Source organism: Sturnus vulgaris, chromosome 5 (genome assembly GCF_052056855.1).
Source record: "Sturnus vulgaris isolate bStuVul1 chromosome 5, bStuVul1.hap1, whole genome shotgun sequence".
NCBI classification, from domain to species: Eukaryota; Metazoa; Chordata; class Aves; order Passeriformes; family Sturnidae; genus Sturnus; species Sturnus vulgaris.
The window spans coordinates 23,889,832-23,914,568 of record NC_142247.1 but is presented as its reverse complement, the minus strand read 5'-3'; the positions used below and the strand labels follow the sequence as shown (position 1 = coordinate 23,914,568).

The window sequence follows — 24,737 nt, the reverse complement described above, 5'->3', positions numbered from 1 at the left end:
GATAGCCACAATTTAAGTTAATTGTACAGTTACTGGAAACAATAAGAGTTAGCTTTGTAGTCAGTCCTCCCACACATGGCATCAGCTAGTTTTGTATCCCTGCTACCTCACACCACAAACCAGTGAGGAGAAAACAGTAATTCTTGACTCTCTTTTTTTTTTTTTTTTTAAGTGGACGAGGCAACATTTTTGCCTTCTGTGCAGCTTTATTCACCAGCAAGCTTTCATTTAATTGCAATTTTCAGGTGCCTTACAAAAGATTATCACACAAGTCCTGAAATAATATCAGCAGGGGAACTTTCACTTTGTTGTGAAGAAAGAAAACAAGACAAAAAAGAAGTGAAACTGAGGGAATTGCTGTTAGGACTTTATGTCTCTAGTTCTAGGCTTGGTTTGTTTAAAACTGTTAAATGGGGGGGTAAGCTGTTTTCAAAAGGCTTTTTGGTAAAATGCAATCCAATGGTAATGCTTCCATACTTTTCCACAGGGCTGTGGAATAGGTAACGAGGCAGCATTCTGTCTCACCAGTACTTAAATCCAGAGAAAGCAAGAGAAATAAGCTGTTTGCTTCTGCAGTGCTAACAGTTGACTCCAAAGGATCCTTGAGCTTGTCATTGATAGGAGAATGCTTTTCTTCAAGTGTAAGGACACTGTTTTAGACTTTATGGACTTGGGCTCCATGCTAGCAAGAGTTAGATATTGCTGTGCAAAGAACTTTTCCCTGGGCATTCAGAAGGAATTTTCAATAGTTCTGCATGTTTACTCCTCAAAGCAGGAATTTCTATGTGCTTTCTGTGGACAAATGCTGTTGAAAGCAAATGCCAAACCATGGCACCACATTAAGGCCAGAAAAACTGCTTAAGAAACCAGATTGTTCCTCTTCCCTTTTCTCAGTCAGTCCATCCCCATTCTTATGGAAACCTTCTTACAACTGCAGCATAAGCATTTGTGTGACTTTGTGGGGAACTATATTGCAAAAATTGCATTTTTTTTCCGGGGCGGTTTTTCATCTGGATCAGTTCCTTGATCTGGTTAACCATGCTGCCACACAAATATTTATGATGGCACAGTACAGCAGATGATCTGAGAGACATTGTGGGAGTGGGAGAAAGTGAGGACTGCTTTATTGGTAATCATGTTCACTTGAAAGAATACCAAACTGTAACTTAAAGAAGAAAGGAATAGCAGTGGGATGACACATCTGAGAAGGGAATTGAGGCATGTGCATTATTCTCCAGAAATGAAAACACAGCTTCAAATATCAAATGGTACTGTTCCAGGGGGTGCATATCAGCTGACACAGCCATTTCTAAATGTTGCAGTCTGCAGGCATGGAGACTTTTCAGTGTTTTGGTCTGTCTGAAACTTCTCTTTGAGGGAGCTGGGAAGCAGAAGATGCAGATGGTAGATCCAAACAGCTGCAAAAACAGTAATCTGCATGTAGATGACCCTGTGCCTCCATGTAATCCACAAGATCTGAAGTGAGATGCTATGTGAGATTGTTTTGGATAAATATGCTGGTGTTGCTGTGTGTTTGTGTCTGGGCACAGATGGGTTCTTGCATGGTATTCTTCTCCTGAAGGTGCTTGTGGTGGGTTTCATTTGAACTGGTTCGACACCAGATGGAGAACATTGTGCACAGATTTATTTACTGCTATTTTCTTAAGAAGCTGTGCTACTTGCAGTACTCTTCTGGGCCCTGCATGCTGCAATGGTACAGTAGCCTGTCCAAGTCCTCACAGAAAGATGTGACTCCTTCTTCCATGTTGCTGGTGTTCATCCTGACTTCTGTCACTTGGCACTTGGGCTTGTGTGGCTTTGGCAAAGGGCCCTCTCTGTACCTGCCCATAACCACCAAAACTGACTTTGCTGAGCCTTTGATGGCCTCTGACATTTGCTTAAATATGTCTGAATTTTATGCCAAAATATCCTAGTTCCAGTGCATTCAGATTGAGAGGAGAGAACTTGAATAAATGTTTTTTCCTGCTTTCTGAGGCTCTACTGCATTCTATAAAAGCCTTCACAGACAATTTCCAATCCAGAAGGGAGCTCACAACATGCTTCAGCACTATTAAGCTAAAGCAGTTGCCAAGTCTATTCAGAGCCTTACAGCTACATGTGTGCTGAAATGCCTTTCTGGACTGAGGTCCAAAATGCTGGGCTATGTCAATGCTGCAGTTTCAACTCCCAGTTTGTATCTGTTCTTTCTCTACAGGACCCAAGGTATAACTTAGACACAAAGCTAATTTTGAACATGTTAACTCAGTTGCCTACAGCAGTTTAGTTAAGGGAGCAAGGAGATAATAAAAAAATGTCCCCTCAAAAAATCAAGGTAGATTAGGTAGCAATGAGCCCATGGTGCTGCAGGTTTGTGACTGTCCCTGGTCCAAAAGACAGAAGTTCGGTTCTTTTCACATGGTACAGTATTTTGGGGGGGGCTGTCATACCTTTATATTGTGAGAGACTATGCTTCTTGAATAGTGCTGAGTAAGTATTCCCTGTTTACATCTGCCTTTTAAGAGATTGTCTTGCCCACTACTGCATATAGTCTCTTACACAAGGTAAGAGAAGAGTTTTCTGCCCTGTAGTCAGTGTTGTGGGAGGATGGACTATTTTCAAGTACTTTGATTCCAGACTAAATGCCAAGTCTGATTTAGCCTGGCACGTCTTGTGTTAGTGTTTCCAGGGACACATGAACCAGTTCCTTTCAGAAATGTTTTTTAATGAATGAAGTTCTGAATATCAGAGTGACACTTCATTATTCACTGCTACTTTATTTCAGTTGATATTGTTTCAGTCAGTATCTCCCTAGCTCTTAAGTGAATAATGTCATTATGCCTTCACTTCTTCAGAGGCTCTCAGGATCAAAGATGTCAACTACACTGTGATCTTCATTAAAAGAGAAAGACAACAGGGAGAGGGCTGGCTCATGCAGTGAAAAGATCTTTTAAAACTCTTTGTCTCTTCAGACCATAACAAGGGAAGGATGACTCTCACTGGGTAATGGATGCAAGGTAAGAAGCAGAACAGTGCTGAAATCAGACAATTTGGTAGTTTTCTTCTTTTGTGCATAGGGATGGTGCTTTCCAGATCATTACAAATGCTTTGTTGCCCATGCATTTAACTACATTGTAGGAAACCTGATGGGAAGAATGACCTTGGGAATAGGTTTACAGTTCCAGCTACCACAAATTTAAGGGCAGGATTGTTGGCTTATAAAGCTGAGTGAAAAAGAAGAAAAAATTAATCAATCGCAGGACCAGAAATATGGAGAACTTTTTTAGTACTAATGTTGCATCTCTGCATAACTATATCAGGGCTCTGAGGGCACCCCTGTTTCTGACTACCCTTGCCCAGCCCTCTGGAGCTCCCCCTCCACCACTGCCTGCAGCCCAGGATCCCGTGTCAGCCCCCTGGGGCTGTTGGTCCCTGGCCCAGTGATGCTTCAGCTGAGCCACTCTCCAGCTGCCCACAGCTCTGCTCAGCTGTGAGTGCCCCAGGCTGGGACCACCACAGGCCTATGTCCCCATCCCCACAGAGTTACCCATGCCTGGGGCTGGGACTGTCTTGTGTTTCCTGGTGCCTCCCTAGCAGGTCTGTTTTGCCATCTCTCATGGGAAGAGCTAAGCCCTTGCAGGGCCCTGACAGTCAGGTTGCTTTTACTGGAATTCAGCCAGCACCTTTCTGAGGGCTCTTTTCCTGGTGCTTTCTCAGATACATAAATACATCTGAGCTGACTAAATATATTCTTATCTATTATTCAATAATCTCTTCATCTTTCACCTTGCTGCTGGGTTGCTTTGTAAAACTTTAACAATAAGCTCATTTGATTGAAGTGGAGATAAGAAGTCGGCTCATAAGTGCAGATTTTTGCTGGGGAATGATTTGTGAAACCCATATGTATTTGGCCTGTCTACTTGTTTCAAGACTTACAGATACTACCATAGGCAGTTCCCTAAGAAGTGGGTGCTTGTTTGTTTCAACAGTCATTTCAAGTATGTAACATAGGACAAACATGTTCTTTAACCTATATTTAAAAATATCTATTACAAAAGCACTGGGCTCAACTCTAATATCCAGGAATAGCAAATGAGCTATTCACCAATATGAAGCAATGCTTGAGAGTATTTTCATCCCTGTTTTGGTTTTTTTTTTTTTTTAATTTGAAAGATTCATTTTCATCAGAATATTTGGTGAATGTATTTGACAGTGTTGCCTTAAGGAGTTTATGAGTCACATGTTTGAGGCTGGAAGAGGGGGAAGAAGGGTGGGTTACTAATGTGAGAAGATATTGTGGACCACAACAACCCCCTTTTCCTCTTGTCCCGTGCTGGCTATTATGACACAGTTCTGGTTTTGGAAATACGTGGTTTCTGGTTTTGCTCCTGAAAAAAACAAAGGGAATACATATTTCAACAACATTGTGAGAAGAAACTGTCATTTCCCAGCCTGCAGTATGCACAGGTGATTTGAGAATGTCTGTTTCATGAAGACTTGTTCAGGAGTGATAAGGGAAGCCTGTCTCTAACCCAGGCCAGGGTAGTGTGTATGCTCTGAAACATTTGTCCTACCAACCTCAGAAAACTTCACTACGAAGTATCCAAGGGGTTACCCCAGTACAGATTGGAGGATATCTGTCACCTTCTGCTGCTTTTGCCACCAATGTGATAGGTGTGATAGCAGTGGCTTTTCCATGCTTGCTGAAGAATCTTTCATTTGACATATCCCTCCAGGATTTCTGTGTAAGCAGTAATGAAAAATAAACTACCTATTTTCTCAGGACTTCCTGGAATCATGGTCCCAAAGGAAGGGAGGGTTAAAAGCAATTTAAAAAAAAAGACTTTTTAATTAAAAATGAATTAAAAATCTTATTAAACCTCTTTGGAATTAACTATACTGAGAAAATATACTGATCTAACACATAACTTGCATAAACCACAGTTGGGTGTAATACTGTCAGAGCATGTCACAAATTTCTGCCCTTGCTCATTCCAAGGACAAATGATGTTTAACATTGTGATAGTTAGAATACAATTTTACCTCATACATTTTAACACTGCATTTTCCCTGTACAGAGTTGAGCTTAGTTATTCTAATTTTGTCTTTGGTAATGTGTTTCTAATTTTGTTGTTGTGGCTGTTGTTCCCTAAGGGTATTTGGAAATGAGATTCAACATTTAAAAAAATGCTTAGATGTAACAGACTTCTAATGACATCAATGAAAAGAGTATTTATAACTATAAATCCTGAATACTTTATCATTAGTACATGAAAAGTTGCTACTGTTCATTGGGTACTGAGTTTTCCATTCCTGATGCGTGTAACCACTTATTTCTCCTGGGCATATTCTGTGCACATCTGGAAATCTCCATTCAGAAGGGCCAGTTGACATGTTTTCCACCAAAGTGTATGTCAGATGTGCTAGAATCCACAGGAAACCTTTTAAAACAAGAAGGCTGTGTGGCCAGTGCAGTGTTATGGCATTATGACCAGTAAGTTGGTTGAATTTGGAAGCAACAGCAGAAATTTCCTTTGAGATAGAAATAAGTGCAATTTTTCTTTCACTTATCTGGAAAAGTTGGTTTACTCCAGATCTGGAAGGAGGCATGTATGTCTAGGCAGGATTCAGGAACTTTCCAACAGTGGTGCTTATTCACCTGTATGCAAAGGTGATCCATATCTTGCTGTATGTGCCTTCTCAGGAGATGGATTTTTCTTCTGGGGGAGGTCTTCTCCATGCTTCCTTTTTGACAGCAGCTTGTCTGCTCTACCTATCTCTCCCCAGAATTTTGTCTGAACCATTGAGAGCATCTGAAGGTAAAAGGAAAGTCCCAGGCTAAGAACTTTGGAATAACCAGTGCTCACCTTCCCTAATGGCCATAGCATCAGCAAAGGTGTCAGTGGGGCCTACACTTGGGGATTTCTTGATTTAAATACCTGTAGAGCACTCAAATAGGATAATGTGTTTAAAAAAGTATTATCTTGCCTGGGTCTTGTTTTCCAAATATAAGCCCAGAACAAGTTCTTACAGCTGATATACAATGGCCTGATAGAAATATTTATGGTAGAAATTCTGCCAGCTCTTTAATGCCAGCAACACCCTGACCACATAGTCGCTGGAGGACTTTGTTGTCAAAATGACTCTTTCTTTTGCAAATGACAATATATTTGGGGAATATTACTTGGTGTTTCTAAGAGTAGAGGCTCTGTGCTGGTTGGTGGGTAGCCAAGCCCACAGGTCCTGAGTGCCAATGCCCCATGCAGCTCTGCCAGGAATAATAAGGGTGGGTGCTCATGCAGCACTTTTCATCTTCAAGTGGGTTCACAGAGGGTGTGGGACCCGCTCCTCACCAGCTGCACTCACTGGTGCAGAGCTTGGCTGCAGAGCTCCAGTGGCAGCTCTTCTGTGGCTCCAGGAAAGAATGATCCTGGTGGTACGTGGGACACATGCTGCCTGTCACTCCACATGTTGCTTGGAGAAAAAGCAGCATATACCCTAAGCCAGGACATGCAGCACACCCCAGCTCAGGCACTCACTGCTTGCCATGGCTGGCAACAACATCACACCTGCCTGGAGACAGGACTTCAGACTAAATAGACAGTGATGTCTTTATTAAGATATTTTTAATGGAAACACATCTATGAAGCATAACGCTTCCTGAGTTCTTTTGACTACTCAGTGTGTGACTGTGGGGGATTTTCTACCTCCATTGGATCCTGATTTAATTTCCCAGACTTGGAGCACTCCTGGTAAAGAATACCAAATTATGTAAAATTATATCATGTGTCTGAGTAGCATTCAGTGTCCTCATGGAAAAAATGTTGACATGGCAAGCTCATGACAGGGCACTCTGCCTTTGTGGAACTGCTAGACAACATTTCTGTGGACATGCCCTTGGGAGATACTCAGAAACAATGGTCTCACATGTTGGTGTGGACAGAAGCTACCTTAAATTTGGATAAAAAGGCAAATGTATCTGCTGAGCCACTCTTGGTAACACAACAGCTTGTACAGTAATATATTTGTTATCATTGGGCTTATTTAGGAGCAGGTTATGTTCAGCACACAATGTATAAAAACCCATGAAAAATAATATTGTGATCTAAGACCACTGAGCTTTAGCTAACATAGTGCATTGCCTGCTTTCAGTTAGGCTCAATTCAATGAAAATTAGTGCCAGTTGTGTTTCATTAGTGCACCAAAGAGAGAGCTGTGTTTTTGTTTTCCAGAAAGTTGCTGAATCACATCACTGAGCAGAGTATATTCCTCAAATGGCCTTTCTCTAATGATGGAAAAAAAAATAAGGAAAAAAGAAAGCAGCAGCAAACCTGGTATTAAAAGTCAAATGATGAACTATATTATGAGGAAGTGTAATAGTATCCTTTTATTTTTAAAAAATTATATTTCTCATGCTGCATTGCCTTGGAATTGAAGGGCATAGAGTATTCCTTTTCTCTTTTACTGCTGCATGGCTTGTGCTTAACTATTTCTGTTGCAGTGCTAAGACCTGCTCTTGCTCCCCAGGAGAAACACACTAAAGTATTATTAGACCTAAATGCATGGGAGGGAAAGCTCTTAGTATAATTTTTTATGTATAAATATTGCTTACTTTATACCCATCCTTAGACTTTTACCAAAATATAAGTTATCTGATGCACACTCTGGTGGCCAGTCTTTCTACAAGAAGAACTCACAAGTGCAACATGGTAAATAATGTATGTGTGTTTTCCATTGTGCTATTTTTTTTATTTCTTGTTGTTATTTTCAATTTAAGAATACATATACTGCTCAGTCAAGCCCTGAACAGGTGTTTTTTAGCTGCTAGTCCTTTGGTCTCTAAGACTGAAACTGGGTTGGTTTAATAACATGCAGTTTCTGTTAAACTTCCTTTTTGGTCACAGCTCCTTATCTGTGAAAAAGAAAAAGATTTTATCCTCTGTTTTATTGGACAACAATAAACACAGTAAGGCAGAGGCTTTTGGTACAGATTTGTGTCATGCTCAGCAAACACAAATCTGTCTAGGATGGGCCTTCTGGGCTTTACAGCCATACAAATAAGTACCAGCTTTCTGGAACTTCAATACAAGTATACTTGGCTTAAAGGCTTAAAAATTTTTGTGTGTGCACATGTGAATTCAAATACAGGTAATGTTCAGTCACATAGCCTCTACTGACTATGACATTTTTGTATATTCTGTCTTCTGAATTGACTCTGCTTAACACTGCTTCTTTTATGTTGTCTGTAACATGGTTAGCCTCATTTTAGTCTTTCTTTTTGTTCAACAGGAAATGTCAGACTGTTCTGATTGCATCTTTTCTTCTAGGCACTGCTTTATTACTTCGGCTGCAGGTGTTGGAAGATGAAATTCTGCTCAACTTCCAGGCAAGTAAATCTCCATCCTGCAATGTGCAGAGAAGCTGCTGAAATGCTGGGACAGAGAGGCTGGGGGAACACTAAGAAATTCCTGACTCCCTGTAGAGCACAAAGTGTGAACACAAAGAAGAGGGAGGACGAAGAAGGTAGGTGTGAACCTGAAGTTCTCTTGCCCTGAGAGGCAGGTCTGGTGCTGCTCCCCCTGTTTGCAGGGCTACTGCTCTGGCCCTGGCTTAGGGCTCTGCTCCCTATGCCATTTTCCTCCTCTACCTTACCTTTCACTCAGGATTATCACTTAAGGTTGTAAACTCCTCTTGCTAAGGAAAAGAAGGCAGCCTGCTCCCTCTATAGGCTTTCCTGGTTGTTGCTTTCACGAACCAACCATCCAGGGAATCAGAGCTGCATGCTTTTGAAGACTGTCAAAAACACTGAAGTGAGGTGTATTTGGCATTTCTTTTAAATTTAGAGATTATTTTTGTGTGTGTATATGTGTGTGAATGTGCGTTTGTGTGTGTATGCATGGGCACATGTGTGTACATATGCCCACACATGTTCTCTAACACCTATGTATATAGCTACTTTTCCTGCAAAAGCCACATATGGAGCTGTTTTACTGTTTCATTTTAGTCTCTTTTTTAGAACGAGTGCATGATCCTTTTGTGTGAACTTGCTCTTTGTTAATGGTTTATGACAACAACCTCCTGACTGCATCCTACCCTTATTAATGAAGAGACACCATCTGAGCCAGCAGTTCATGAACTCAGGCATGCTTCCTCCCCAGTGTCCTCTATCCCAACTGCTTTTTTCTCCTCTCTGTCCCAGGACTCTGCCTCCTCAGCTGCACCAGCACTGCAATTTCTGGCATCATTCTGGTAAGAAAAGTAACCTGTATTAAGCACAACTCTGTAAATAAAAAAGCTATTTGTAATTTGGATCAGCTCAGTGACCTGATTTACAGCACAAACCCAGAAACAGTTGCAGAGAAGCATGAGTGTGAAGAAGCAGCCGGAGGCAAGGCAGGGATGGGAGACAGACATTCCCAAGCTGTCCTTGCAGCTGAAGTCCCCCTTTTGTGTAACTACAGCAGCCAGTGTACCTTTGCTCTGGCACAGATATCAAAGGGAATTCCCCTGCCCTGCCTGAAGTAACGCTTGAGGGAAAAACTGACACATTGGTGAGTTATATATTAACCATTATAGAGAGTGGCAGCCTGACAAGGCAGTGAGTTACTGATAAAAAAAAAATAGCAACATTTCCATTATGCAGAGCTTGGATAATAGCTCTTAGGAAAAAACGGCCCAGCTCTTTCCACTAAATTATACTGTTTTCAATTCTTCCATACTTTCTGGAATGAGAATACATTGTTCAGACGTTTTCAATGCTGAATAAATGCTTCTGGCTCTTTCTTGTGGGTAGCTGAGGGGAGAAGGCAGAAAATGTTTTAGCTAAAATGATTTTGAGCAGCTATTTCCAATGAAGTGTCAGAAGAGCAACATACAAGATTTCAGGAGTTACAGAAAAAAAAATCATAATAGTCATTCAGCACTGTGCTCAGTTTTCCTTCCCAGTATCTGACCTTGCTCTATGTTCAGAATTATTAGAGATCTGCTGCAATGAAGTTTAGGTTCTTACGTCTCTTAGGAAACAAATTAATTGCTTTAACTTAAGTTTAAAAGCAGAACATTGCCAGAGATTACAAATGGGAGTATTATATATATGACCAGTTAAATGACTAATTTTTTATTTGTCTTTGAAGTTTCTGGTGAAAGCTGAAGCATAATGGTGAAAGAAAAAATAAATTAAGTTACACAATACCTCACATATGGAGTTGATAATACTCTGTTTTTATATGGAATGCATTGCTCTTCAGTGGCTATATACATAAATATATATAATTAAGATGATTCCATTTGGTATCCAATATGTGCTGTGCATTTATTCAGGAGATTCAGATTTAAACTTTTTGACTGAAGATGAGATTTTTTTTTTATAGAAGATCCTTCTTTCAGTCAATGTATTCCACTACTTAATGAAAAGAACTCTGTCCGTGTTTCAAGTCAATTGTTTGGTTTTCAAGAGACATTTTTTGACCTTCAAAACCACAAAAATGATCCTTGCCTTAGACCGAAATACAGTCTTTTTGAATTGAAAAAAAAACCCAAACCAGCCCCCTTTTTCCCCCCAAGCAATTCTTATTTCAGTAGTAATATGTTTCCTAAAAGTTGTATGTTTGGAATTGAATTGCATGGCATTTATGTAGCTAAGGCTTTAAGCACTCTTACATAATGAATAATATAACCAAAATCCCTGAGGTCTTTTTATCAGGAACTCAGTTAGACAGGCACTTAGAGATGCCCTTTTTCTACTCCCAATACTGTGGAAAGTATACTGTGCACTTGACAAGGTGAAATAAAAAGGGATTCAGATAAAAAAAGGATGGTAATAAATACTAATGCATACAGGAGAGTTGAAGGTAGGCCATGTTCAGGGCAGGATATTGCTCAACTGTGTTTGGGAAGGGAAGTACTGACAGGGATTTCCTCTCCACCCCTTAGATCTGCTAACCTCTTCATGTGGGTCAGGGTTGCCCCTTGCATCTGGAGTCTGCACGTCCTTGCATCCCTGACCTCTTGAAGAAAACAGAGGCATGAGTAAGGGAGATGAATGATTGTGCTTAAATAGATGGTGCTGGCCTCCAAGGAGACAACCTGTGACAGAGGAGAAGAGCAGTGAAAGGCAAAAAGAGGTAACCAGGATTAGATCAAAAGAAAGGCTAAGCAAAACCAGAAAGAGAAACATTTAGGCAAAGACTTAGCCCAGGGATGAGTGAAGCAGAGTTTCAATGGGATTGATAAAATCCAGGATACAAGTGTCCTTAGGAATAATGTGACTGTTTGGTTGCAAGGGCACTGTATGTATACTAGCACTGTAGATACTGATCATCTCTAAGCTGGTGCCAGAGGTCTGTCACACACACCAATTTGGAATCACTGCCAGTTTTCTGAGTACAGTGTGTCCAGATGATTATTACAAGTCTGCAGTAAGAAGTACACAAGCTTTGCTTGTATCTGATATTCAGACTCCAAGAAAAGGGTAAAGAAATGTAGGTCTTTTATGTGACAGTTTTGATCAGTCTGATCAGAAAAAAAACCAAAACAGAAAACAAAAATAAAATTTTGTACGTGCCTATAAATTAAACACCTGTTATGGTTAAAATACAACAACATCAATTTCTGCTTGTTGGAAATGTTTTGCATATAGGCTTTGGCAACATCATGTCTCCTCACAGGAAAAAAGACCATAAGACATCCCAGCATTACCTTTCAGATGGTTATGCCATCACACTACTGTATTGCACCACCAGGGTGTTGCAAAGAAAAGAATGCCTTACAATGTGGAGCTACCCAAACCTAACAAGGCTTGGGAGCGACGTATTTGCTACTGTATGCATGACCTCATCTTCAAAGGAAGATTAGCATTAGCCAACTTAAGATGATGGAAAGGGAGGAGTTGGTTTGCAATTCATTTCAGGACAGTAGGGTTCAATTTAAAAAAATTCTTTATTGTCATCATCCTCTTTGCCAGTTCTACATGTTTATTTCAACAGAGTCAATCACCACAAAAATCAGGACGAACAAATTTCTCATGTATGTGCCAAAGCAACGTCAGAAAGTAGTGTTCAGAGCAGTTGGTAGGTTGTTTGGACTGATCAGTGGGGCCATGAAGATCATGCTTTGGGCTGGGGACAGGCACTTGTGACTGTGGGGCAGAGGAGGGAGCTGCCAGTAGCTGCCAGCAGCACTGGTGTCAGACTTATGCAAAGCATGACGAAAACAATGCCACTTCTGAATACAAAATTCCCCTATTTCTTTCTTGCTTTATTGAGGAGAGCTCTGCAGATGTGGAGTCAGGGACAAAAGCAGCCAGTATTTCCTCTTTTTCTACATGCTAGTCAGCCCTGTTCATGGGGCACTGGCTCATCCCCCTGGCTTCTGAACTGAGAAAAGAAGATGCTCCTCTTCCAAGTAACTAATGAATCATCCCTTTTAGTACATAGCATGCATGACTGCATTGTTAAAAGCAGTCTTAATCACTCACTGAGAAAAATGTTATTGATCATTTCTCCCTTTTAGTTGTTAAGTGGAAGCCTTGGGAGTTGTGACTCACAGCCTTTGTGCTGTGGCAAGCCCAGAAAAACTTTAGTAGATTTTTAGATAATTGTAGGAGCCCTCTGCATCTTATTCTTCACATCTTCCGAGTATAGCTATAATTTGGAAAAATGGTAGATTTCTTAGTTTTATATTATTCTAGAAATCACTGTTTTGCAGATGGATTTGGCCTGACCTTTACACCAAAATTAACAAAGAGAAGGATTCGTGGTAGGCAACTGACTTGTAGCAGTGGGCAGGAGGAAGCCCACCTCTCATTTTGCCTGTAGCTCTGTAGTGGTGTTGGACATGCCATGCATACAGCAGTTCACCCTTGTTTATAAGCATAGGAGTATGTCAACAGAACAGTGAAATATAAGGAAAAGGAAAGGAAAAAATAAGTTGTAAGATTAAGTTTGAAGGCTCTTGACAGCTTCCTGGAAAGAGAATGAATGGGACTGAGGTAAGAAATAAATTCTCTTGTTTACTTGGAATTGCTAAAAGCAGAGAAAAATGAATAGATAAAATGTTTTCAATGTGACATGGGAAAAAAGTATCTGTAGCTATTTTAAATGTAGACAGATATACTGATACTTGTGTATTAACTGCATGAAAAATACTAGGGTGAAAGATTATTATTAATGCCAAATTGTAAAGTTTTCAGCTGATGCAGGGTGCCGTAGTTATGACAATCTCTACCCTCTTAAATCAGTCTTTCTATGTTTGTATATCTATTATATGAGTATAATATGGCTGTATTCTATTATTACATCCAACTTACTTAATTGAATCAGTCACTTGTTCATTCCTCCACAAAAGCAGAAGAAGCTACAGGGTCTCCATGGAGGATGAGGAGTAAGACGTGTAGGGACAGTTCTGGTAGTGAGTGATTGAAGCATGTTTGTTGTTTCCAATTTTTTTTGTTATTTCCCCTAAATAACCTTTCTCATTCATTCTGAACAGAGAGCTTTCCCATGTGCTCCTCCATGACACTACATCAAATATTGCTGGTCAGTAGTTCCTCTGCTCTCCCCCATAGTTTTCCTTAGCTTCTGGAAAATGGAGCCAACCTCTGCTGTGAGCAGACACTTAGGAGGCAAGGGTAAGAGGGGTAAAAAGGCACCCAACTAGTGATTAACTGTGTAATGATACTGAAACAACATGCTTTACAAGACTTCATCATGTCTGACTGTAGCTGGGAGCAAAGGTTATGTAAAATAATGTATGATAATAGTTTTCTTTCAGCATCTTTGCCTAGCACCAGATAAGTAGCTTTTTGTTTCTTGGGCTGTCATTGTTGGGAAAAGTATTGCCATCAGCTGTAGGCTCTTAAAAATATCCTTTGATGTATGGCAAAGAAATGGGATTTATTTTGAGGCAGAATCTTGCCCCCCTGGTGCACTGCTTGATGACTGTGGTCACTTGATAGAAGCCTGCTCCATGGGGTAACAGCCCTTGAGATTTGTCCCTGTGTCAGGTCAGCTCTTAGAGAATGACACGGAACCATTGTGGAGGAAGAAGATGTTCCCAGTGGTATCACAAGGAAAGAACAGACAAGAAGATATTTGAGAAGAAGGGCATGCTAAAGACCCTAGCAAAACTGCATTTGGCATCTTCAAGGAAGGATTCAGTGAAGGCAGAGATTTAGAGTGAGCCTTGCAAGGGGATAGCTCCAGAGACTCCCCCAGCCATCACAGGCTGTGGGCGGGAGCTCACTTTTTGTGTGTTGACCCTACAGATGCAGAGGAGTATAACTTGTAGAGCTCAAATCACTCCATCCTCTGGATGGAGTTTAAAGGATCCTAAAAGATCTGTGAGAAGCAAATAGTAACTGTATAAAATTCTAAAATTCTAGTCTTTACATAGTTTTGTCTTCGTAGGAAATAGCCTAGGCTTTGACAGCTGAAAGTGGACAGACCTGCTATAATCATCTGTAACAGTTTTTGCAATGCAGAGATACAGTAGCCAGCACTTGTTCTTTGTGAGTAGCAGGTATCAGGAAACCAACATCTTTAATAAGAAATTGTTGGAGTCAGTAAGTTTTTGTCTTAGCTAGTTGGAAAGTTTTGTAAAAGAACATGCATCAGGGAGAGCTGGTGCTCTATGCCATGGCTTTATGCCATGTGCATTTTGCCACTGCAGCTTTGCCATTGCTTTATGCCATTGCTTTGCTTTGCTTTGTTCTTGCTTTTGAGACTGATGTGCTTCTGCAATAAATAACTTTATAGCAACTATTAGCTGCTTCGCTTTTTAAACAAAAGAAGAACTAGCCCGACAGTGTGGGTACACAGGAGGCACCCGGAAGTCCCCCGAAACCTCACAAGAAACAGCAATTTGAACTTCTGAATGTGACTTCAGTTTGAACTCTCTTTAACACTCTTAAAATATATTTCAGTTTAATAACCTCATTCAGCATCAATTTTTGCTTGGATCTGAGAGCACCTTTTATTATCTGCTGTTTCTTACATTTATAAAAATAGTACTTAACACCTAAGGAACCTTTAAAGAGATAAGCTTCTTGGATCACTTCAGTACATAGCTTATTGCTACTAATTGCCCACCACTTCATAAAACCCCTTTCTCTTTTATGACTCTTCCTTGCAAAGCCTCAGTGAGACCGAGATAACTCCATATCTAGTATCCCAATATTTAAAGTATAAGATTGTGACTCTCAATTCATCTTTTCCCTTTCTTTTTGCATGTATTTCTAAGTCTCAGGTCTCCTTGTGAAAGGAGGATTGCAGAGGCAGGCCATTGCATTGTGAATCTGGAGGATTCCCACTGGTTCCCACTCTCAGCCGTGTCTATGGTTATGGTCTCATATACCTCTCTGACAGCAACGCCCACATGCTTTCCGTGTAAACAGAGCCCCCAGCTGTGCTTCTACCTAACAGGAATACTAGTCCTCAATGAGAATCAAAAGTCAGGATGACCAAAAATGTTCTGCTCAGTCATGAACCATGTGTAATGAGTTTTCTCTTTCCTTAGTGTAGACTGGAATATTGATTTAAAAACCTCACTGAGGTTAGGTCCGACTGTGTGCAAAAGAGCCAAGGGTCCAATGGTCAGTATTGGGAGATTTCTTTCAATGTCGTGAAACACTGAATACCTCCTCAATTCTTTTTCTACTTTGGGCCAGGCAACAAAACAGATGTCCGGTAGAAATTATTGTGGATGTAATATTGCTGGGCAGCTGAGAAATGATGTAGCAGTAGATGACCCTCATCTCCTTCCTAAAGAGAGAGGACATTTTTACCATTATATTTTTGCAACTATATTGCCAGAATCCAGGAATACATTACACAAGCTTAAAAATTAAAGATTTTCATACAAATCAGTATTGTCCAACTGTTTGCCAAAAAAAGGGCTTTATTATTCCCTATGGAAAATCTCTATATTTGATCAGAAATGTCTAATATTAATAAAATGCCCTAACTTCAAAGAATACACTTGATTTTCCATTTCTTGATCATTCAAATTACCTGGCAAATTCATAAAGAGATTTTGGTGCACTAAACACTTCTAGCCAGGTAGTTAAACCACTGCTGAGACATTTTTTAGGTTGGATGATTTTATTTGGTTTTGTAATCTTAAATAAAAAATTTATGTGATGCTTTTCTTGCTTCTTTGGTTTTAAAAATTTTGAGACAGAGACGGCCCTTACTAAAACCTTCCACAATATATATCCAGTTTTGGGGGAGCCATTTCATTGCCAAGCTGGAAGTAAGGAGTGAATATTTATTTTTTGAGCAGATACATCACTAGTATGACCATTACAGCTAACAATCATCTAAGAAAAGAGAGGTATAGAGGCCAGGCTAGGGTTACATGGCTTGGCAAATCAGACTTCAAAGTACTTAGCTGGAGATCAGAAAAGTTACCAGCACAAATAGCAAAATTCCAGGTGTTGTGCAAATTTATTCTACCTAACAAAATGTATTAACATTGTTTTAAAGCAATTACTTTCTTCTGGCCAGTTTTATAATAGATTTGATGTGGAAGATTTTTGCCTGCAATTAACTTGCAGTCAACTGAAAGTATAAAACTGCTTTAACATTATAACCCACACTCTTCTTAGCTCAGATGATACAGAAATTCAATGATGCATGTGTATTTGTTTCAGAATAAATCTGTATTGTTTGTTGACCCAGTAATGCATCTAGCTGGCATTAATGGAAAGGAGCCTCAGCTGTTGAAGGGTTGATCCTTGATAACTGTGTAACCACGTGGTATTTCATCATGCCACAGGAAATGCATTTGTTACTTTTTCCTTCACTGATACCCACTGCCTCTTTGCCCTAGGCCTTGGTATATGCATTTTATTTTCCATTAATAAATTAGATGGTTTGGGGTTTTTTTGCTTCAGTATTTTATGAAATACTGAAGCAAATGTACCTGCTCTATACCAGAAGAAGATGAGTGAAAGGTCCTACTCTTAAATTTTTTAGTGAGAACAGTCTAAATCATTACTACAATTGCTACATAGACAGGTTTGGCTAGTACTGCAAGAAAAACAACGGCTTGCCAGCCAGCATTTAGTAGTGTTCATTTATATATACACCTTAAAAATAGCATTTTGATTCCTAGATGCAGCAGACATTAAAATACAAATATAGATGACTTTGAGAGGTCAACTTTACAATTACAGATACCATTAAGCATTATGTGATTAGTGTAATGCTATGGGTCTATTTGTTTACTGTTTTAAGAAAGCCTGTAGTGTAATGCTATGGGTCTATTTGTTTACTGTTTTAAGAAAGCCTGTTAACCTCCTTTTATAGTTAAAATTCAGGCTCTTTATTTAGCAGCCTGTATTCTGGTAATTTAAAAATGTTTAACTGAATTGCTGATGCAACACGTGTACACAGTGACTCTCAATAAAGCTAACATTTATTGCATCTACTTACATACAAGGCCATGAACAAATAGTGCATTAATGTTCAGAGAGAGAGGACAGAGTTTGAATCAGTGCTGTATGGACATTCCTATTTTTTAAAAAAAACAACCAACCAACCAAAATAACAACAACAAGCAAAAGCTTGTTGTTGCACTTGGTTGGATCTATGTTGGAATAAAAACAACCCATGTCAGACCTTCAGCATTTTTTGCAGTTATGCAGAAGGGTGATAAAAATTATGCCCCTAGCTGTTATCATTAAATCTTCAAACATTAATCTTCATTCACTGAAAATTCATCTAATGTTTCTGCTGCAACTAGGAAAGTCCTACTAAGGTTCATTTTAATAACCATTAATACTGACATGCAAATGATCACTACTTCTCTTACTTCTTTCATTTGGCATTTAAAGCATTTTGCTTAAAAATCTTTGAAATAGTCTCAAACATGCCTAGACTGATGGAGATGAATAACTTTGTGTCTAAGAGGAGGGAAAGAGAAACTACATACGTATATTAGCACATGCCAATATGAACAGATAAGTAACCCCAAAGAATCTGTTATTCAATATATTTTAATTTTACTCTGCAGTGAAATTCCACAAAGCCCCTTTCTTGTTCCTTTTCACCCATTTTCTGTGCCATTTACTGGAAAGTACCTAGGCAAATTGCCAACAATTCTTAACCTCTCTGGACTAATGGGATCAGAATGGACATGGTATCAGCGCAGCTTTTTATGGTGGAATTTTAAAATATTTCTTTTGTGTCAGGCTTTCAGCTTGAAGCAGAATAATTTCTTAGCTGAGGCATTTGGCAAAGACTGCTCTGCATGACTCAGCAGCAGATCTTCTCCATGTCAGATTTTGGTTATATTAATATGGGGCTTATTTTTTACACAAACTTTTACATATTTATGACTTCAGTTCCCTTGCATGCTGCTGGGCTTTCTCTAGTTCCAGTGCCTGTCTGTCCAGCTACAGTAGCAAAGTTACATGACATATGCTACACAGGGATTCAGTATTGAGATGGATGGAAAAGAAGTCGGTGACAAGAGCAATTTTTTTTGTTGATAATAGAGATAATTCTGCCCCTAACTGGGGTTTCTTAGGGAGAGCTGTGCAAATTTTACAACATTCAGATTCTGTAATACTAGAATGAAGTCATTATTTGGAGCTCTTGTATTTGGTATTAATGTTGGCTGTGCAACCTTTATTAGTACACACTCTCATTACTCATGCAAGTAATTGCACTGACTTGAAAGAGGCTCTCTGTAGCACAGGAACCGGCCTCGAGTCGCCAGCTCTTTGTTAGAGACATCACCACAGAGCCAGACAGGTTCTAAAGCAGCTGAGCAAACACACTCTAATACATGCAGGGAGAAGTACTCTGGCTAACCTCTTCAGTACCATGAGTGAAGAATTGGAGAGCTGTTATTTTTCTCTGTAGTGAGAAGGGAATGGGTCAGGAACTATTGGTGATTAGTTCAAGCATAGACTAAAACTACTCTATGTGCTGGTAAATAGCCCTGCCTTCAGCTGAAAATACATTTTTGTCCAAATCGGCACTTCATAAATCTTCCAAATTTTGTCATACACCTTTCATAGTGTCATTGAAGTTTGTAAAGACCTGCAAGATCATTAAGTCCAACCTTTGACCAAATATCACCATGTAAACTGAACCATATCTTTTAAACAATCTGTGTTCAACTGAGTTTCATAGACCTCAGCTTGAAAGGAGAGAGCTTCAGAAAAAGATGTGGGTAAATTTGAAAGTTACTTACTGATAGTATATGGAACAACACACAGTGACAGTCAAAAGTGTACAGTTAAAGAGCTAGGAAAAAGAAAACCAACCAGAGGCTGATACCTTTTATAAGTAGGATACTTAGAAACAACATCTTGTCTTGTGCAGTACATCATGAACCAAAGGAGCTTGTGACCAAGTGATTTTGAGGTCAGGAATTTTACATGACTGAAAATAGTCATCTATATAAACACTGAAAACATGTAGGACAATAAATAGCCCAGAAACTTGTAGGCTGTTAGTGTAAGCAAGCATATGTACTGTGCATATACCACATGTCTTCTTTGCCATTTTCTACCAAATGACAGTGGTTCCTTGTAGCCCTCAATTGAGGTAGAAGACTGTGTGAACACCAATTCTTGTGAGCCATGGCCCAGACATCATTGCTTTTTATTTGACTATATGCATAGCCATTAAAAATAAAGAAAAACTCCCCAAATTCCCAACAAAACCCTGCAGTTATCTATTGGAAGATCTGAGAAGTGCTAGTGCACACTGGGCCATCCTGAAAACTGCTTGTACAGTCCAAAGACTGATTTCAGTTCTGTACTGAAATTAAAAAATGCTGGCTTTGACAGAGGCTGCAAGAGGTTGTTGTAGTTCAGACTCTCAGGCTTCAGCTTCTGTTTAAAGGATAAGGTACCTGTTCCCAGCTGCTTTTGGAAAAATCTTTGCTGTGATTGTGTTCTGAGACTTTCTACCAACAAGTGACTCTTTAGAAAGGCATCTTCTAACCGTTGTGTCACCAAACCCTTAAGAGAATTTATGAACTTGGATGAAATGAAAGTTTACAGCTCCCATGCCTGAAGACACAGCTTATTTATCAACAGCTGAAAATTCTATTGAATTTTAGGAGGGCACATGATATGAATTCATAGACATTACTATACAAACAATAATTAAAACCAAGGACTTCCACTAGAAATGGGACAGATGATTTTCCCCTAGATCTCTGCTGCAAGGGTGAGTTTTTATGTAGATTTTCTGGTACATAAAAGCAGCCACGCTGCAATCTTTCCTTACAGCCATGATTCAATAGGGACTCTCCTCTCCCTGGCTACCTATTTAAATTTGTAGGAACTTAGCATCTTTGAGCCTTATCTGACTCTGTTGTATTTGAAATCGGCCCATAGATGAACAAGTTACTGAGGGAATGATGCTTGGACAGGGAGACAGATGCATGTGTTCTAACATCCATGCAAGGAAAGGATCATGTATTTCCTTTCAAGTCTTGATAAGAAAAGCCTCCTCTGATATAAGAGTTTTAACTAGTGTCCTCAAATCACTATCATCTTCCTCTGAGCACTAAGGAATTGCTAACCTAGGAAAGTAAAAACTATTCTACAAAGATGGGCTGGTCATGTTGCTTGGGTCTGGCAAATTAAGCACTCCAGCAGTTTGTTGCGTATGCTCTCACTCTTGTTGAAATATCTGTAAAACTTGCAGTCATTTCTGTTTAGATTCAGAGTAAGTATCTGTGGTCTGCCTAAATATTTAAAGATCTGTACAGCTGTACAAAACCAGTCTTATTCCCATTATTAATCCCAAGTACAAAATTCAGAAAAAAAACTAACTGCCAAGTCACCACTCATCAGCTGAAGCCATTACCAAGTGTGTGTGTGTGCTCTTAATGTGCCTCAGTTGTGGATCCAATGACATTAACGTGAAACACATTGGAACCTGTTGCTGGAACAAACTGAGTCCAGTCACATAACGCTGCCATGCTTCAAGGCTCCAGCTGCGGCAGCCAAATTCCTCTGGTCATGTGCTCACAACTCACGCAATGTGTGAGGATTTTAGAGTACTTAGAAATGTCAGCTTCTGGGTAGAAAAATGTTTTTGATCTTTATAGCACGACTGGTGCTCTGCTGTGATATTTGTTCTAGTCGACACAATTAGTCATTGACCAAGTTTATTATTTACTTGTGACCCTATGTCTGGCATCTAAAATGTGGAAATTGCAGCTTTTGGATAGAACAGGGAGCTGTAACTTGTTGAATTACGTATTCTAGAGGATACATGCATTCCAGCAACTCTTCTGCCACGTCTGATGTGGGTTTTTGCCTAAAGATTCTGGTTACTTCTCAGTTAAACTTGTCAGGAAAATTAATCCACAAACGCCAGAGGTTTATGTGAAAAAATGAGACAGAGGAGTCCTGTAACTTTATTTGCATGAAGGGAGAGGTCATGGAGCATTCCCAATGGGGTCTCTCAAAATTTTAGGGAATACAGTCCCTCCTTTTTATCCTGATTTCCTGGCCACATTTTCCCTCTCTTTCCACATTGGCTGAGGTACATTGAGAGGTACGGACTCCCCGAAACACCTAATACCTAAGACCCCCTTCTAATGTATAGCCCCCTCCCCCCATTTTTCTTTTTCCTGTCTCTGTTCTTTTTCTCTAAATCCAGAGATTTAGCACAGTCTTGAGTGAGTAACAGTCTGTGTCAATTAATGGAATTCCTATGGAACTGATGATTCTCCCTATTGCTTCTTTTACCACTCCGTATCTGGCCTTATCTACCATCAGGCCCACAGTTTGTTTGTAAAGACACCTCCTTCTCATTCCTTTCAAAGAGATGCTTTTTGGGTTGTATCTTTTATTTTTTTAAAGATATGTGTTTGTGTGAGTAAGATGTTATTTTCTGATATTTAAAAAACACCTAATGGGTCATGCCACATGTCATCTTTTCAGCTGAGGGCTTGAAGCAAGGAGCTGCTTCGTCAGCATTAAATTTCCGGTTAATTATCCAAACAAGTTTGCTGCAACAATCCTCACTGAACGCGCATTTCTCCGTACTTTCAGTGCCGCACGAGTAACAAAGTAAGACGAGCTGCATTTGCGCTTTGCCTCCTTCAGTGAGCCCTCAGCCGCAACCTCCTTTTCCTTCTCCCGCCCGATGCCAGATTGGTTGCAATAGCAAGAGGCCCGCAGCTGTCGGGAGCCTGGGGCAGTCCCCCGAGGGGAGAAGGGCCGAGGGCCGGGACACCGCCGCCCTCTGTTCTCCCCCGCCCTGCCCTCAGCAGCCAGGACGCCTCAAGGGCGGCAGAGACCCCGGGCACAACACAGGGACAGACCGAGAGCGATCGGGGCGCAGACTCCCTCCCGTCCCGGGAGCAGCCTCCGCCGGCCCGGCACACTCCGCACTTCTACCCCATTTTGCCTCCCCTGCTCCTCGCGGCCGGGCGGTGGCCACTGCCCCTTCCCCGTGGGACCCGCCCCTCCCTGGGGCGGAGCGCGGCTGCCCCGCCTCCCCGGCCGCGGCGGCTGTCACGGGGCGAGCGGGCCGCACCGGGCTCCTGCGGGGCGGGGGCGGCGCTGTGCGGGGCCCCGCGGCTTCCCTTCGGCCTGGCCGCGGCCGCCCAGCGGCATCCGCGCTCTACCACCATGTTCAGGCGGATTCTGCAGCGGGTAAGGCAGCGAGACCCGCCCCAGCGGCGAGGGCGGCGTGCCGGTGTCGTGCCGGTGCCGCTTCCTGGTGCCGGCCGGCCGCGGAGCTGCGCTCCCGCGGCGGAGCCGGAGTCGCCGGCTCTGTCCGGCCCGTCCTCTGGCTCAGGGTACGGGTTAGGGCCGTCGCGGCTCCGGAGGCCGTGAGTTTGTCCGCCCCCGCCTTCTCGCCGGGGGACGGCCCGAGCCCCGACGGGACGGGACGGGCCGAGCCCACTGTCCCGGCTGAGGGCGGTGCCGTCCCCCGGGCTGGGCGGAGGTGCTGGCGGCGGGCGGTTCCCGCGGCCGGGCCTGTCGGAGGGGCGAGGGGCGGCCCTGGCCGGCGTGGCTCCTTTCCGTAGCGCGGCGGCGTCTCCGCCCGCCGCCTGCGCCCGTCGCGGCGGCTGCGGGTGCCCGCGCCTAGGGCAAGATAAAGGGAAGCCCGGCCTGAGGAGAGCCGCCGCCGGGACCTGCGATGATTTCCTCAGGGGCTGGCAGGTAGCAGGCTCTTAGAGAGCCAGCCCGGCAGCCACCGTCCGGCCGCCTCCCGTGTTTTAGGAACCGGCTTTTCCGGCAGCTCTGCCGGGCTTGGAAAGCCAAGTTGTGACACCCGTTTATGAAACCCTTCTGGCTTGGCCAGATGCCCCGCGCCGGTGCAAGTCGCCTTGCGGCTGGCGTGCGGCTCGGTGGCAGCTGCGGGCGCTCGGCGGGGCGATGCACCGAAAAGGGTTGAGTCACGCCGGCGGTGGGCAGGCAGCGCTCCAGATCCCGCACCGCAAGAGAGCGGTGTCGGTGTCACGCAGGAGGCGCTCACGGATAGAGAGAAGACCAGCTGCCCTCCCCGTTTTATCTGCTGTTCCTTCCAAAGCGTGCTGTCTATATAACACCTCTGCCAAAGAGTATTTTATTGGAAACACTGGCTTGCTCTCCTTATCTGCCAAGCAAAGAAGTGTTGCTACAAGAATGAGAGTTAGGGGAAATAAATTAAGTATACCACCGACTTTTTCAGTGTAAAACATGCCTCAGGTTATTTTTCGGTCACAGACCCTGTGCAGGTGAAGAGTCTTGGTCTATTTGGAGCTTCGTGTTTACAAGGAAGAACTTCCTTCCTGAAGCTTGATGGGAAGCTCTGCTAACAAGCAGGAAAACTTAGTTCGGACCTAATTAATTATTGGCAGCAGTTAACTGAGTGTTTATTGATTCTGAGAAATACTAGGCCATCAAGGAAGGCTTCTATGAGAGAGGAAAAAGCTTCATACAGTGCCAAATGATATTTGCCCCTAAGTATGAATTCAGTTAAACACATGTAATAAAAATCTAAAGTGAGTGCAAAAGTTTCAATGGGAGAAACAGACATCTTTTCCTGAAAGATTGAGCAAATAGTTGTTCTCCAGTTGCTCCTGAAAATTACAGGATTACAGGAGGGCTTATTATCAAGAAAGGTGAAACAGACTTCTTCCTGCCTATAAATTAGAAATGCCAAGATTTTTGAAGGTGTTGACCTTTTAATTGCTGAAAATAATTATGCTTTTAAAAATTCACCTCATACTAAAAGGGGCTTTAGGCATTTTGTAAAAGCAGTGATTGCATGCACAACCTCATACATACATACCATTTTGACTTGCACTCTGGCAGGTGTGAAAAGTCACTTGGCAAACTGTGAAAAATACTTCTGCTGCACTTTAGTATTAAATATGAACCTTAGGTTTATGTCAGATATTTTAATAAAGAGCATAGTTATTAATATCTTTCATGTGTCTTGTGCAGTAATTTGAAGGATAAGAAACCTCCTGTTGACCCTTTTATTGGCCATCATTTATATAGCTGGCAAAAAACCCCCCTGCCTTTCTGTCACTGAAACATAGCTTCTTGCACATCTATTTGGGTTTTTTTATATGATTGTAGGTGATGCCACCCTTTCTAGCCAGAGAGCTAGTCTAGTCATTAATGGCGATATAACTTGAGTTATAAAAGTGTATTTTTTGAAAAAGGGATTATTTATTGCATTCCTTTTTGTTGTAACTCAGCTAGCTGACAAGCTGCAAAGGAGGCAGACAACAGCTAGAGATATATGGTTTATAGTTTCTGATTC

At 41.6% G+C, this 24,737-nt stretch overlaps 1 protein-coding gene across 3 annotated transcripts in view; it reads left to right on the top strand.

The window, feature by feature from the left end:
• Positions 1-12,955: 12,955 nt before the first annotated feature.
• The window catches only part of EEA1 (early endosome antigen 1), a 75,914-nt gene continuing 64,132 nt past the window's right edge, over positions 12,956-24,737 (top strand). For 2 of the 3 annotated variants that reach the window (XM_014889159.2, XM_014889145.2), the window contains exon 1: positions 22,487-22,630. In XM_014889159.2, coding sequence (XP_014744645.2) covers positions 22,607-22,630 — 24 coding nt within the window. In that variant the 5' untranslated portion in view covers positions 22,487-22,606. Of the gene's footprint in view, positions 12,986-22,486; positions 22,631-24,737 lie in introns of those variants that run through there. The other variant, XM_088165053.1, reaches the window with a different exon arrangement.